At 40.1% G+C, this 15837-nt stretch overlaps 1 protein-coding gene across 1 annotated transcript in view; it reads right to left on the reverse strand.

Annotated features, from left to right (window-relative positions):
• Positions 1 to 290: 290 nt before the first annotated feature.
• The window catches only part of LOC121338018 (vasoactive intestinal polypeptide receptor 1-like), a 32439-nt gene continuing 16892 nt past the window's right edge, over positions 291 to 15837 (reverse strand). The window contains exons 4-14 of the mRNA XM_041408562.1: positions 13873 to 13980; positions 12946 to 13055; positions 10604 to 10701; positions 8595 to 8727; positions 8021 to 8174; positions 6297 to 6357; positions 5399 to 5468; positions 4789 to 4880; positions 4067 to 4196; positions 3182 to 3223; positions 291 to 479 (exon numbers count right to left, since the gene is read on the reverse strand). Of these exons, the coding sequence (XP_041264496.1) occupies positions 291 to 479; positions 3182 to 3223; positions 4067 to 4196; positions 4789 to 4880; positions 5399 to 5468; positions 6297 to 6357; positions 8021 to 8174; positions 8595 to 8727; positions 10604 to 10701; positions 12946 to 13055; positions 13873 to 13980 (1187 nt within the window). The remainder of the gene's footprint in view (positions 480 to 3181; positions 3224 to 4066; positions 4197 to 4788; positions 4881 to 5398; positions 5469 to 6296; positions 6358 to 8020; positions 8175 to 8594; positions 8728 to 10603; positions 10702 to 12945; positions 13056 to 13872; positions 13981 to 15837) is intronic.

Consider the following 15837-nt stretch of genomic DNA (forward strand, 5'->3'; position numbering starts at 1 on the left):
TCAGAAAAGCAAAATCAACCGTCTATTGGATTAGAAAATTCTATATTGCCTTGTAACAAAGAAATTATGACTACTCTGAGCTAGGGCCTACTGCTTGCTCCTCTAAAATCTCAGCCTCTGAGACTGATGTTTATCTGAGCAATAAATTGTTCTTAGCCCAAAAATAGTCCTATCCCTTCATTTATTAGGGGTGATAGCTCCTAACACTATGGAAAGCCACAAAGGACCCAGCTGGCCACCTCATGGGTGGAACATTGCAGTGTGACAGCAGCTGGTGCTGCTGGAAGCCCTCAGACAGTGGTGACACCATCCTGGAGCACAGAGGTTCTCCTTTTGGGGCTGATTTTGTCCAGCAGGGAGAGCTGAGTGACGTAGTTGACTGGGCTGGTTTCTCTGGACAAAGCCCCGTGCTTGTGGGTGAAGGTCAGGTACTCCTGGTACTGCCACTTGCACAGTTGTTTCTTCAGCTCAGTTTGAACCTACAGGAAGTTACAAAAAAAGAGAAAATTAAGGCTTAATGAACACTGGAGGTAAAACATGCCCAAAGGTCTGCCTGAGTACTTAGCCCAGATAAGCCAGGATTAAACCTTAACACATTTTTAGAGGAACTTGATCTCTGTCCTTATTCTTTTTGAAAAAAAAAAAAAAAAAAAAAAAAAAAAAATTAATTTCAAAAATTCAGAGGATGGCATGCAGAAGTACATTTGGCCACCAGGGCAGGTCACTGGCAATATTTATCACTTTGGTGGCACCTATTCTGCCTTAATTTTCCCTGTTAACCACAAGACACGCTGACAACCCCTGAGTACAACTTCATGCGTGGCTCTCTGGATCTTCCAAGAATCGAATAAATAAGAGGTCATCAAAAGTCATCTATTTCAGAAATGTAAGTTGAAAGTTTTGTTGGCTGCAATCCCACAGTATGTCTTCTGAAAATTATAATTTCTACCCTCTATTTTTGACATGATTTATAGTCAGGTTATAAGGTTTCAAAGTGGATCTCAGAACAGAAAATGCTGAGAGTGGCTTGTGTTCATGGTGAAAGGCTTTTTGGAACCAGTTCTGTTTTTTTTGAGGAAAAAGGCTGCTCAGAAGTAAAGCAATATGAATGGTCTGGTTTTGGGATCAAATGCTGCTCCTGTTGAAGTAGAAATGGAAACTAAAGGCTGTGACAGTTACAGGAATCCATCAAAGAATTTGTAAACATTTTCAAAGATATGAAAACAAAAACCTTGAAGATGGAATTATTTACTGCATAATTATTGAACATTCATGAAATGTTGATCTGCTGTGGCGTGTTGTGTGCAGATACTGAAAATGTATGAACGTTGTGAGTTTATAGCTAGTAAGTGGTGAAAGAATACAGTTCCAGGTGCATCATTTCCTCCACCAATCCAGTATCCCAGCTCTATCCCAGCAAACCCAAAGCCCTCCAGCACTCTCAGTTTCATCCATACTCATAACACCTGGCCTGGCAGCAGCACAGTCTCTCACATTGTCACAGACACTCAAAACTGAAGAAACACACACACAGAGAAAACAATAATTAGTTTTTATGCTTGCAAGGAACCACAACACATGCACTGCCAAGTGGTCATGAGTGGCCAAGCTGCTCCAGGAGCAGTTATCCCTAAGAAACGTGGAAAAAAGCCAACCCAGCTTCATCCTGGGGCCAGAGATCAGGCTCTGCCTGTCCTGTTTTTAACGCCTACTGGATTTCTGTGTTGTGGGGTGCAATATGCAAGCCATTAAAAGGCTGTTGGAGCAATTAAAAGGCTGCTGGCAAGGAGTCTGTGATACAGAAGGCAGGTTGCAAGGAGAGCTTTCACAGCTGAGTCTTGAAGGCACTCTCTCAGCATGGCCATTATAAATTGTTTTGCTAAGTAACAAACGTATTTTAGGAATTACTCATCCTTGGGTAGGGTTGCTTGCACCTTGCACCTCCTTTTAGCCATTCCTGTGAGGTGCTGGAGTGTGTCCAGTGAGGGGCAATGGAGGGATTGGAGAGTAAATCCCATGAGGAGCAGCTGAGGGGCTCAGCCTGGAGAAAAGGAGTCTCAGGGGGGACTTTCTTGGTCTCCACAACTCCCTGAGATGAGGTTGTGGGTGGGAGTTGGCCTCTTCTCCCAGGGAACAGGGACAGGAGGAGAGGGAACGGCCTCCAGTTGTTCCAGGGAAGGCTCAGTAGGACACCAGCAGGAATTTCCCCATGGAAAGGGTGCTCAGGCCATGGAAGGGGCTGCCCAGGGAGGTTTGGAGTCTCCATCCCTGGAGGTGACCAAGGAAGGTCTGAAGGTGGCACTCAGTGCTCTGGGCTGGGGACAAGGTGGGCATTGGGCACAGCTGGGACTTGACAATCTTGGAGGCCTTTTCCAACATTAATAATTCCATGCTCTATGAGAATTGTCCAAGTTTAAGCCACTGCAGAGACTGAGGCACCATTAGTGTGTCATTCTCAACTAATTTATTCACTTTGCTGAGGATGACATGCAGTTTTACATTTTCTCATCAGTTTTGATTTGTTCATTTCTTTTGGGGGAAAGTGCCAGCAAATTTAGTGAGGTTTTTAAATTATAAGCTCACTACATTTTACTGCAGGGAGTGTACCCAAATTCTTCCATTGTTATAAAAATAGGAAATAAAGTATTTGAACAAAAGTCCTGATTGCATGACCAGACCTGGGAAAGGGAAAGGGGAAAAGGGAAAGGGGAAAGGGAGAATGAGGAAAGAGAAAGGAGAAAAAGTAAAGGGAGAAGGGGAAAAAGAAAGAGGAAAGGAGAAAGGAAAGCGAAAAGGGGGGAAGAAAGGGAAGGGGGAAATGAAGAAAGTCACCAGGAGAAAATAAACCTAGAGAAAGTGAGGAGCTCTACAAGTTTTCCATTGAGCTATCATGATGATAGCTATCAAACATAAATCAGGACAAAAGTGCCCTGACAGGAGACTCAGCAACCATTTTTAAAGGGTCATTGCTTTAAAGTTTATTTTGTGTCCTGCTGCCAGAACTGAATGAATACAAACAAAGTCAACAAAGCTACCAAGGGACAAAAAAAGATACGGGGATGTCATGGTTTCAGGAGCAGATCAAAGACAGATCTGTTCTGAAAATAGGAAAAGAAATTAAAAAATGAGAGGGAACTGTGAGTTATAAAGGTTTTGATAATCTGATGTACTTGCTACTCACCTCTGCATTTGAGAAGCAATATAGGAGAGCAACAACAAAACCCTAGGACAGGGAGGGCAGGGAGAGAAAAAACATGGATTTAAAATCTGGAATCAATAACAGACATCAAGTTTCATTCTCAGTGCATGTAAGACAACAAAGAATGCATATTTCCCAGTTTTCTATTGGAGTTCAGGCAGTGTGACACTATTTACTGAGTTTTCATAATAGAATTATATTTCTCAGTGGACTGGTGACATTTTATATTTATTATTGCCCTTGTACAGAAACAAAAAAAGATAAACTTGCTGTTCACTGTATCCTACAAACCAATTCTCCCTCAGATAAGGCAAGCATGGAAGAGGCATCATTTGCAACACATGTCAATGTGAACAAGTTGTGCTGGGGTACAGGAGAAAGAGGGTGGGAAAAGAAATCAGCTGTTCAGTACAAAATGTACCAGACATGGGCCCTGACCCTCTCAAATGCATGTTCTGAGTAGTGGAACAGCAAAATAAACAATGAGATACTAACATGGTTCACTCCTCCTGAAGGGTAAGGGCAGAGCAGGTGGTTATGTACTCTTATTTACCAACCCTCTTATCGTTATTACATGTGAAATCATTTTCAATCAGTTCACCTTAATCCACAGACTGGTCTTCATGGTGTTCTGGCATTGTTATTCAATAAACACAGATGTTTTATTTATTTGGTGATTATTCATACAAAGTCTGACCCAGAGATTTCAAATAATAAGGGAGCAAGCAACAGAAGAGCTCGTGAAGGAGCGAGACGGGATGCGTGCATTGAATTTGGATGCATTAATAAATCCTGCTCTAATAACCAGCCTGAAGTGTGGTGGTACAGACCAAACATCTCAGGGCTGTTAAATTTTGTCCATCTTACCTGAAATGAGCCCAGGCCAAGCTCGATGTACAGCCGAGCCTCCAGACCTGTGCTCTCTGGGAAAAATGCAAATACAATGTAGTGCACCCCAAAGAGGGGGATCAAAAGTAACGTGGACTTTGCAAGTCTCCTGAAAAAGCAAGAATTGAAGGACAATGCACTGTTAGCAACAGGGAATAAGGAACAGAAATTATATGTAGGAACATTTTAAAATTCAGAGAACAGCTCCAAATGGAGGCAGCTGCATCCATTTGGATGAAGAAATTTGGAGAAGTTATGGAAAGGTCCTGTGACTGCGCTGATGGGATCCCCAGTGATTGTGAGGGGTTTGTAAACAGCCAGGACCAGGCTTGGTTACAGGTTTATCCTGTTACTGCAAAGAATTTATCCTCTTACTGCACCTTTTTCTATGTGGCCATCTGTGTGGACAGGGCTGGGAGTCAGATGGATTAATCACCTGACATTTGGTGTTTACGCTTTCAAGCTTTTGAAGTTTCATACTTTATTATTTTACTTTTCTCTTTGTCCCTGACATATGCACCCCACCCTTTCTGCCCTGAAATAAAAAATGAGATGTGATATTTGAGGTGAAAAAGAAAGTTCACATTGTCATTTCTTCTATTTCTATTAAAAGAGGAGTAGAACACTCTGTTCTCCTGCCCATAAAAAATTTCTTACAGCAGTTAGAACAGGTCAGTCCTAAGAGACCCAGAAATACTTACACAAAGTGGCTTGAATGGCTCCCTCCTCCCTCCTGGGATTTCAATTTATGGACTAGAATCCTGATCACATTAATGAATATAATAAAGTTAATCTGTAAAGACAAGACGAAGTCTTTAAATTTACTACAATCCAGGACATGCCTCCAGTTGATACAAATAACTAAAAATCCCCACTTTTAGGAGCTGCATTGCTATAAACCAATGCTCATCCCTTCTCAGCTCAGATCAATAGCTTTAGAAATAATAATTATATTTCCCACCAAAATACAGTTGTACATAAAATATGGTGACAGTCAAGTTGAATTATTGTAAACCATCTTAATATCATTTTATGGCTGATATTAATGCCTTGTGCTTCTGGTCAGAACTTTAAATTTAGATTTTAAATTTAGATTTTAAAAGGTCTAAAAAATCCCCCCTGTTCTCATCATTATTTATGACAGGGATTATACCAGATACAGACTTAAAAACCAGATTGCTCCTCCCTATAAATTTGTGGATAAGGGAGATTTTTCTGTCTTAAGCTACAATCATAAGGACTCATTTTAAAAGCACACTAGATAAAATTATCTATTTGCAGAAACTTAAAGGAAAATAAAAAAAACCTTACTAATACAGTCAGCAGGATTGGGCCTTTAATGATCCATAACACCACTCCATTTTCATCATCATCCCAACATCTGGAACAACAAACAAAATCAGGTTTTTCATCGGTCCCATGGGAGCTCCCCGTGACACACAAAAGCACTTCTGCCACAGGAAAGGAAAGTGGTGGACACTAAGTTTATATCACTGTCTGAATGTCCCTGGTTTCCCTGCAGTCTAATCTAAAGAAAATTTTAATCATCAAGAATCACAGATTAAAGACTAAAGCAAAGTAAAAAAATCATATTTGTATTTTTAAGCTTCTTTCCTACTCTTCTTACCATTCTCAAGTCAACTTCTTACTCAACTCTCCTGAGTTCTGAGCAGGTGGGTATAAAATAGTATATTTTCCAGCTGATGTGAAATGATCTGAAAGCCTTCAGGATAGCTTACAGCAAACAATATTTCTATCAGGAGCTCATGTTAAAAGATACAGATAAAAATAAAATAAAATAATTGAATGGAAACAAAAGAAGAAATTACTGGAGTCAATCTTGATTGTTTGGGAAGTTCTCATTTGAAGAGATTAGGGTTAGTTATTTATGGTTGAATTTATACAGAAACAGCAATTTTCTTGAAATACAATTATTTCAAGGACTGGAATTAGGGAACTTAAATGAAATTTCAATAGTTAATATGATATTATCAGGTTTTCTTTTCTTTTATGTATGGACATAAAAATCACAAGACTGAAAAGTATTTTCTCACTTATGTACAAGCTGTAAGAATTAGAGGTACAACTTTGAATCATGAGAGTTTTTTCCCCTTACCTTTCCCTGTACACATCTTTTTTCCCCCTCAGAAAAACAGAACACAATAAAAAACCAGGATTATTGGTGTTCTTTATCCCAGCTCTGACTTACCCAGTGTTCTGTTGATGGATTCGTGTGAGGACCCAAGCAAACATCACAGCAGTGGGAGCTCCTGAGCAAATCAACAGGAACACAAGAATTGGTTTGAATATCCTGTCCCATGGAATCTTTATTCCAGTAGGTTCACAGTGCAGCAGGTTGGATTAAAGGTCAATTTATGGGTCAAACAATTTTCAATTGCTTCATGAAAGAATTTAATTTGCAGTTCAGGGAAAGGAAAAAAAAAAAAAGAAAGGAATAAAAGGGCAGGAGAATGAAATCATAACAAAGGAGAATAGGGGATGTTGTGAAACTATGTTTTCAGAAATAAATGTAAAGAATTACTTGAAGGCTGGGATAGGAACTGCAAGCACTTATGAAGCTGGAGTAAGCATTTGTTTAGCTGGGGCTCTTTTATCTTGTGGATTATGGCCAGCAAACACCCTTTGTACAGCAGCTGGAAAAGTTCATAATTTTGTCCTAAAGACTCTAATCACCCCAGACCAATCAGTTGATAAGAATTCCATGAAAATTTATCTGAATCCAGTGATTTCTAACCTTGCTTTATCACTGCTCATCCTTCTGTCCTTCTACATTTTTTGACTGGGGTTTTTTAAGGCCTATAAAGCAGAAATTGCTTTTTCTCTCCTCCCGTGGAATTGAATTTCCAAAGACTAAGTGACTTTCAAAGCTGCTACAAAAGGGACTCTAATGTGAAACAGGTGACATTTTCACTGGTGAACCTACAGAAATACAGGGAATTTCTTTCTAAGTATCATTTGAGATGTGTGGGAAGGGCTCAGAATTTGTCCTTCCAAATTTTTGCCTTTTGCTCAACGCCTTTAAGCTGGGACCTTGTTAAATTCAACTTGGCTTTTTAATTAATGAAAATAAATATTCTCCTGCACATCACCTAAGATGAGAGCTACCCCTGAGGTATCTCTCACCTCCCATTGATTGCAGAAGGAGATGAGGATTTCCACATTATTAATTGAGTTGTTTGCTTTCTTATCTCAAGTTGGCCATGATTAATTAAGAGCTGAGAGTCTACTTTCAGACAACCCTATTTGGAACAGCTCCAAAAAAATTTAATTACATTAAAAAAATCTAAAAATCTGAAGGTGAAGGATAAATTAATATTTATTCAGGGTAATTTGGATTTCACTTCTAAGTCAAAAAATGTCATTGTAACTACTCAGTTTGGGTGCCTGCATTTTAGACCAGCCAAGAGAGTCATAATCAACATTTCTGAGCAGTGAAAGAAATCCTATTTATTTCCCATTCCTATTCTGAGTATCAGAGATAACTTCAATTGCTGTATCACCTCAAAAGACTCCTTAAAGTCAGGAGATCTCTGAAAATAAAATATGTAATTGTTTGATTCCTAGGCCTGGACTGACACGATTTAATATTCATCTGTCAAATTCTGCTTGCTAAAAACAAAAGGCAACTTAGTCACCCAAACTTCTTTAGTCAGCGGAGGAATTCAACATATTTTTAGGATATTATCCAGCCATATCACTCATCCTCCTGAGGCCTGGATTATTCACCACCATGGTGCAAATAACTGAGACATAAAAGCGAATACAATGATGCAGCAGTACTGGATGAACGGGCAACTTCCCTCAGAAAAGTGTCACCTTTGACAGGCTCCTTTCACCTCAAAACACAGATTTCACCCAGTTCTGCAAGCAACCAGAAATACTGAATGGCACGAAGAGGAAGGGAGTACTAACCCCAGCCAGTATATACGAACCACCACACAAACTTCTTGTTGGAAACAAAGGTCAGCAGCAGCAGGGTTTGCAGGTAGATCCCTTCGATGAGAAGCCAGAAGAAATTGGCTAAAATACTGAACTGGAAGAAGGCCACAGCAGCCTTGCAAGCAACCTGGAAGTGCAGAGGAAGAAAAAACCTTTTAGGTCTTGTTATGGCTGGTTTCTATAGAACTGTAGGCAAAATTCAATGTTGCCACACAAGAATGAAGAAACAACAGAATTTCTGTATGTTTAGGTCTTCATAATTTAAATTAATTTTATTTTAGATTTTTGAAAGGGAAATATTGGGTTTTTTTTCTCTCAGATTAAATTCTTTTCTGGTAGAAATTGTCAGAGCTTCATTAGAGTCAACAGACCTAAACATCAAAGTTGAGTGCAGCCTTAGCACTTTGTTTATGGGTTTGCATAATACTGTTTGTTTAAAGATTTCAAGTTTAGCAATAGGAGAAATAGGATGAAAATATCTCCCTGTTGCCTTCAGGTAAAGAATTAAATGCTCACTCAAGGGTGAGAGCCAGGGGAAGTTCAGTACCGTTGACATGAGGCAGTGGTCCATAGTTTCATCTGCAAACAAAACAGCATCTTTGGTGAAAACAGCAACTGCTCTCAAGATAAAGGAGACAAACAGGTGCATGTGGATGTAATTCCGTGTGCAGTGGAATTTTCTGGCATGGAAAGAGAAAATAAAAATTGTTCTTTGAGAGAAGTTTCTCAGAGTCTCATCAAAAGTCAAACAGGGGCACATAAGACTGCAGACACCTTGCAAAGCAATAAATGATCTGTTACTATTCTAGAGGCAGCGAGACAGGAGGGAGCAGAGAAGCTGTTACCTTTTTCAGCTAATAAAAATTCCAGGCTAATTGTCCTTGGATCACCACACATTTAAAGGAGATGCCAGAAGCAGAGAGTAACTGTGGGAGTCTTGGGCTCGATTATGATAATACCTCTTAATCATTTTTGATAACTTTTTTTGTTGAAGAAGCTTGCATCAGGCTTTTCAGCCCCTTTTGGGTCAAAGAAAGGACTGCATTGGTATCAGTCCATGGTATGGGATGGCTCCAGAGCAGTTGCCCTGACTGCTTTAATCTGATGAGAAGCAGCTGAGGGAGCTGGGAAGGGGCTCAGCCTGGAGAAAAGGGGGTTCAGGGGGGACCTTGTGGCTCTGCACAACTCCTGACAGGAGGGGACAGCCAGATGGAGCTGGGCTCTTCGCCCTTGTAACAAGGACAAGACAAGAGGAGAAGGCCCCAGGTTGTGGCAGAGGAGGTTGACATTGGATATTAGGGAAAATGTCTTTATGGAAAGGGTTGTCAATACTGGCACAAGCTGCCCAGGAAAGTGGTTGTGATACCTGAAGTTTTAGTTTTCATGTTTTCCAGATTCTGTACTGCATTGGTATATATCTCTGAACTTCATATGAAATGTTAGCAAGTTCTCCTCAGTCCAGTCAGACAAAACAATCCTTTTCCAAGGAGAACCAAGGACACTGCTGCAGCTTCAGGCCCAAAATGTGTAAACAATGGGGAATTAAAGAGAGCAAACTGGGAGGATGGGACTGCATAACCTGAAGCTGTAATTGGACAATTAACCCCAACATGGAAATGGACCAAAACTTATAAAAGTGTGAAAACTTGTGATCCAGCATCCATCTTGGGTCCACCCTGGGTGGAGCCATGGCCAGGCTCTTGTACTGCCCAAGGTGTATCCTTTGAAGGCCTTTTAATAAATCTCTATTTTGTTCCTTTAACACTGTCTAGCCTCTGTTCCAGGGAGCCTCACAAGGCATCAGTTGAGTCCCCAACTCTCTGGGAATTTAAAACACACAGAGCTGAAGTGCTTGGGGTCCTGGGTTAGGGATGGACTTGGCAGTACTGGGTTAATGGTTGGACTTGATCTTAAACGTCTTTTCCAGCCCAATATTCCTGTGATTCCCTTTTCCTAGACTGCCCTGTGCACATTTTGCCTTGAGCTGAAGGAATCTCCCTCAAGGTTTGGACACATCAACCTCGTGCTCCTGGGTCCCTCTGTAAGGACCATGAGACTGCCAACTCACTCCAGTCAAGAGAGAGCTCTGTGCTCTGCCTCAACCAAACCCACTTCCTAATAACCAACACCATCAAATAAGGCATTGAAATTTAATTAAATATCACTTTTATAGCTCTCAGTTATGAAAGCAATGGCCTTTCACAGAGAGAATGGGCAATTTAGGAAGACTCTGGTTCTGGGACATGGGACAATGTTTATGCAGAGTCTGTCTTGCTGCGCACTGTAGGAATAATCAAAAAATGTTTAAAGTTATCGAAAGTTAGGGCATTTTCACTGTATGGTGTCATCAAGGAGATTAACAGAGACTGCCCAGCTTGTTTTAACATCTGCAGGGAAACACTGCAGCATGAGTAGAGAAGGACCCACCACCATCAAAGGAGTTATGTCTTAGAATGATTAGAAAACAACCATAAAAAAATCCCACAAAACAAAAGCACAGAGGATCTGAGAGAAATTGTCTTTAGGCATGCTGAGAAAAAGCCCATTTGTAGTTACCTGAAGGCAGCAAAGACAATTAGAGCTGTAATGAGTGAAGTCACGGATGCTGCATAGCCAGCGGTGTAGACACGCCAAAACGCAGAATAATAGGATTTCTGTGGGAAAAAGAGACACAGCCCAATGCAGGTGGTTGTGCTGGATGCATCCTGGGGTGCTCATTCCACTGGGACACATTTCCCTCACTGGTCAGTCCCACAATCTCTGTTTTTCATGTTCAAGATCTGTTTCAGGATTTTCCCTCCACCATTAATAAAAGTCTTCCTTTTGAGTCTTACTTAACCCTACACAGGAGAGAAGTTTCACACCCCACAGGCTCATCTGACCCCTCTGAGCACGTTCTGCAGGAAAATGTTAACTGTGATGTGTAACCACCTTTTCTCATGTCAGTATACAAAAACTCTGGAGCACTGAAACGTTCTGGTGGGAGATTTGTGAAGCTGTTACTTTAGACCTGAGCCAAATTCAATAAGCATTGATTTCCATAAAAAGCTGTAGCTGAAAGAGAAATAAAACTCTCAATTTGCAGGTGAGGAAGCTAAAACATTGATAGAGTTACATCAGGTTGTGAAGGTAATTAAAAGCCAAGCATATCACCTCACAGTCCTTAATTCTCTGGACAAACAGTTCATTCCTTTCTGTGTATTGTAGCACTGTAAATTCTTTTTCATTCACTTGTTTTCAGTTAAGATCTATATCCTAAGAAATACTAATCCTCTGTCCTAAAAAAAAATAAATAAATAAACCTTGTTTACTTGCCTTTAACTATGCAAATTTTATTCTGATTCACTACAAGATCACCTAATTATTTAAAATCCCACGACACTAAATTCTCTGAACCCAGGCAAATTTCCTCCTTATAAACCCGGTGGACACTTTGTTCTCTAATTGATCCCAAATCTGTTTATACAAAAGGCTGAAATTCTAGGTTGAGACAACAAATTAGCAATTTTAAATAGATCCATAAAGAGATCTTGTAACCCTGACGTGATAGGAATCATCCTGGTGTTTCTGCAATAGTCCTGATCTTTTATACAGTATTTTCAAAACACAGATGAAAATTAGAAATTAGGTGATTTAATTTAATATAAAGACTTTGAATTATTTTATCTGTTTTTGTAGGATGGATTAAGAAACAATACTAAGCACAAAAGACATCATAAGTGCTCACTGCACATACAAAATACAAAGCAAGTGGTTCTATTAGGACACAATTGAGATTTTTACTCACTTCCCTATGTGTGCAGTGCAGCAGAGATTGCTGATTTTATCTTCCTTTTGTAGTCAAACATTGTGGATTTGACTGGAATAATAAGCTAAACACAGGCAGAGCACAGGCAGCAGCTCTGTGCAGAAATCTGCTATCATTGTGAAATATAAATACAGCTCCTGGCTTGACTTTAGCCTAGACCAGCCAGAAATTATGCCTGGCTTAGCACAATCCAGGGACTGCTTGGAGGAAGCCACCTGGAGAGTGAGTTTAGCCCTGTGGGAGAACCCCATGGGGGCTGCAGATCTGTGCTCCAGAATACACCTCCTTTTATCAATCCTACATCCCTCTGAACTGTTCAGATTATTTCCAGCATCTTTCTAGAAGGTTTTTAAGCAGTTAATTAAATTTTCTAAGCATTTATTTAAGCTTTAAAAACATCTCTCTTTCCCCAAAGTGCAAAACAGAAATATTCTTATTTATAGGTCACTGAACTCCAGATATGAACTCCAGTAGGATGAGGAGGAATGCGGAAATTTAAATCATATCAAGATGCAGATGTGAAAGAAATTCTGAATCTTAATTGAGCATGAATTATGGTTTTCAGACAGAAAAAATATTCACTTCCTGCTCCACTGAATACCTGAGATAAAGTGGGGAAATACTCAGTGGCATCCAAGAGTTCCCTCCTAAGGATGTGTGTTGCCCACCAGGCTATAAAGTTAAGAAATATTTTCTTCTGTGACTCAAAGAAAATCTGGAAAAAAATTCAAATAGGAGGGATACAAAGGAATTTTCCCTGAAAAAAATCTCTGAGGACAGATGGGTAGGGCTTCCCTGGGAGATGTGTGCATGATCAGGATTTACATCACCTCTGTCAGGGAAACAAATCTTAGTTTGGACAGGTAAACTGAGCATGAGTTTAACCAAGAGGAGGCTTTTGGATGAAGAGGAAAGTGCTGACTGCTGCTCACTTGCTTTATGTTGAGCCTAATTTGTTAATCAAGTTCTAAGTATACCGAAAATTTTGGGTTTAGCACTGAAAATGGGTAATTTTCAGATGTGTGGAGCATCCAGCTGCTCAGGAGGGGCTGCTCTGGAGATGTTCAGAAGCAGGAAATGAAAGTCCCACCTGATCCTCAGGTCCTTTACTGGAACCTTCATCAAAGCCACAGGCAATGGTGTATGGTGGGAATGGCTCTGACCAATATTCCTCCTGTGTACAGTTCCTCTGAAGGAAACCTTCAACGGGAAAACACAGCAGAGAATTAATTAGGGGTGCTGCTGCTGCTGCTCTTTAAGTTTTGATGAGTAGCAACAATTTCTTATTACCCCTTTGATTCCTAATTTAGGGACTTAGGGGCTGAGTCATGTTCAGAGAGATTAGCTATAAGAATGACAATATTCTCCACATCTACCCTTTAAAAATTGAGGGACATCTTCTCAGTCATTTCAAGATGCAGTGGGACTTGTGCATTTCATATGGGAAATCAACTGTAAATTCATTCCCTCCACAGAGGAAATTAAATTGTAGATTTACTACATTTTTTGGGATTTTGGGCAAAGCCCTGGGCCATCTTTTCCAGGCTGGGAAAGCTTTATAAATCCATATAAGTTTCATAAATCCAAGTTTTAATCTTGGTCCTGCTTTGACTGGAGGATTGGACTGGCTGACCTTAGGATGTTCTTTTTAATATTAATTTATGTACAGTTTTATAAATCAGTGATTCTAGGACATATCCCTTTATAAATTTAGCAGCATGGTGCAATTGTCCATTGTATTTACATCAACAAAGGGATTAAATAATTCAGTAGAGCACAACACAGAAGTGTCGATATTGACCCCAAGCCCAGCTGTGTATCTGGATAATTACTGAATGCTGGCTGACATAAGAGCATTGTAAATCAGGAAAATATGAAGGAATCTTCAACTACTAGAATTCATTTAAAACAAAATTTAAAAAAAATAGGGAAGGAATCTTCAACTACTAGAATTCATTTAAAACGAAATTTAAAAAAAAAAAATAGGGATAAGAAGAACAGGAAAAAAAAATCTTGCCATGTGTACTGGTGAATTCTTCAAAAAATCGTGGGCAGGGAATTTTAACCACTTCCCCAAAAGTGGCTCTGGGCCAGCAGGTTAAACCATCCCAATCTCTGGCACATCCTGTAAAAAAAGAAAAGTGCCTCTAAATAAAGAAAATCAGGGAGAACATCACACATTTGATCTTCCATAATGAGATTGTCTGTGGCTTTCCCACTCATTCACATGCAAGAAGAGCCACAGCAGGACGTGCAGCTCTGCAAATGAAGGAGTGGAGCGTTTTCCTTTTCTCCTTGAATGCATCCTTGCTCACACTTGGTATTCCAGCTGGACTTTCCCCCTCCTTATCTCATGAGAGAATGTACCTGAAATTCAAGCAGACAATCCAAAAGTCAAATCAATTTGAGCTCTTTTCTGTTGTCAAAACAAAAGCCACTGAAATAAAAGTACTGAATAATGATTAGCACTTGAGATTTCTCATTACTCCTTTCTCATTACTTGAGATTCCTCATTACAGAGTCTAACTGAAATGCACCAGACTTAAAATTCAGCCTTAACCTCTTTATTTCATGTTTAAAAATCTACCAATTTCACCTGGCTTAAAGGAAATAAGAGCTGAAGTCCCAGTCTTAGGCAATCAATGGCATTTTTGTGATGGATTTCCCAAGGGATTAAATTCATCCCAAACCAGAACATCCCAGCATTATAATGAACGACCCTCACTGGGAGTGGGTCTGACTGTAGAATTCAAGAGGTTCCCTAAAGCAGAGACTGCTGGCTGATGACACAGGGTGTGCTACTGGCTCTGAGTTCCCTAAAAAGGCTTTTCAGGAGTTTCAGTGAATCACAGCTTTGTCACAGCTGCCTCACACTGAGACCTCAAGCTGTTGGCAAGTGGGCGTAGGGGCAGCTCAGAAAAATGGCCAGCATGTAAATGTGCCTGAAACAATAAAAAAAAAGCATCAGGCTCTAACCAAAACTAATCTCTAGGTAGTCATAAGGGGGGATATAAAGAAGGGGGTTGGGTTGGGAGCTGTTATTTCCTTCCATGGTTCTTCTCTGCGATGGATGACGAGGCAAATCTGAAGTTGTCAAGTTGAAATGTGGAAGCAATACTTGCCTGTAGCTGAGCAAAGTCACTGACTGACTTACAAAAGGATAGTCCTGAGAATCTCCCACAGCATTATCCTCACATCACCCTTGGGAGCATGAAATTCCTGGTATACCAAATTTTCCAGGGAAAATAGAGGCCCTCATTCATTAGCTGTAATTTTAATTATGTCACCTACTCTCTGTTATGTTCCCTTTGGGATCAACAGAAAGAGACAGAGCCTTCCAGAGCTGATTCATCCCAAATATTGGTGCCTTCTTCCTGAGGACAGGATGAATCACACCCTGCAAACACCTGGCTCTCACTGATGATTACAGCCTAAATTCAGCTGCTAATTGTCAAATTTATGAAGCCACGTAATATCAGCCCCACTTAGACATGCAGTGGCCCCCACACTTACACTTAGCCCCTGAAGTGCTCCTTCTTAGAAAAGCCTGGCAAATTTGAGGGCCTGGGGCTAAAAATCTATTTTATTTGGCAATGTGGACTTAAAAATTCTATTTGTGTTATCTCCTGTAGGAACAGAACCTGCATGTCTTAAGTCTTAGAAATGATTTATTTCCAGTGATTTATTTCTACAGTTTATAGCAAAGAAACTGCTGAGGGCAGGGGATGAAACGGAATTTTTCATGCCAAGGTTTTCAAGAGCCTGGTAGTGTCCAAGTCACCCAAGACACCACAAAGGAAAGTGCTGTAGAGGTTGTATCTGTGAATGTTGACACCATAGATATTTGAGTCTTGTTCAGTAATCCAGGAATTTTTAGATAGTGAAGGAAAAAAAAAAAAAAAAAAAAAAAAAAAAAGTGGGGGGAGTTAGGACATGATTAATTTGACATATTTTACACATGTGATCTGCTCCAAAATTAGAT

The sequence above is a fragment of the Onychostruthus taczanowskii genome, unplaced genomic scaffold, assembly GCF_017590055.1.
Source record: "Onychostruthus taczanowskii isolate IOZ18803 unplaced genomic scaffold, ASM1759005v1 scaffold3, whole genome shotgun sequence".
NCBI classification, from domain to species: domain Eukaryota; kingdom Metazoa; phylum Chordata; class Aves; order Passeriformes; family Passeridae; genus Onychostruthus; species Onychostruthus taczanowskii.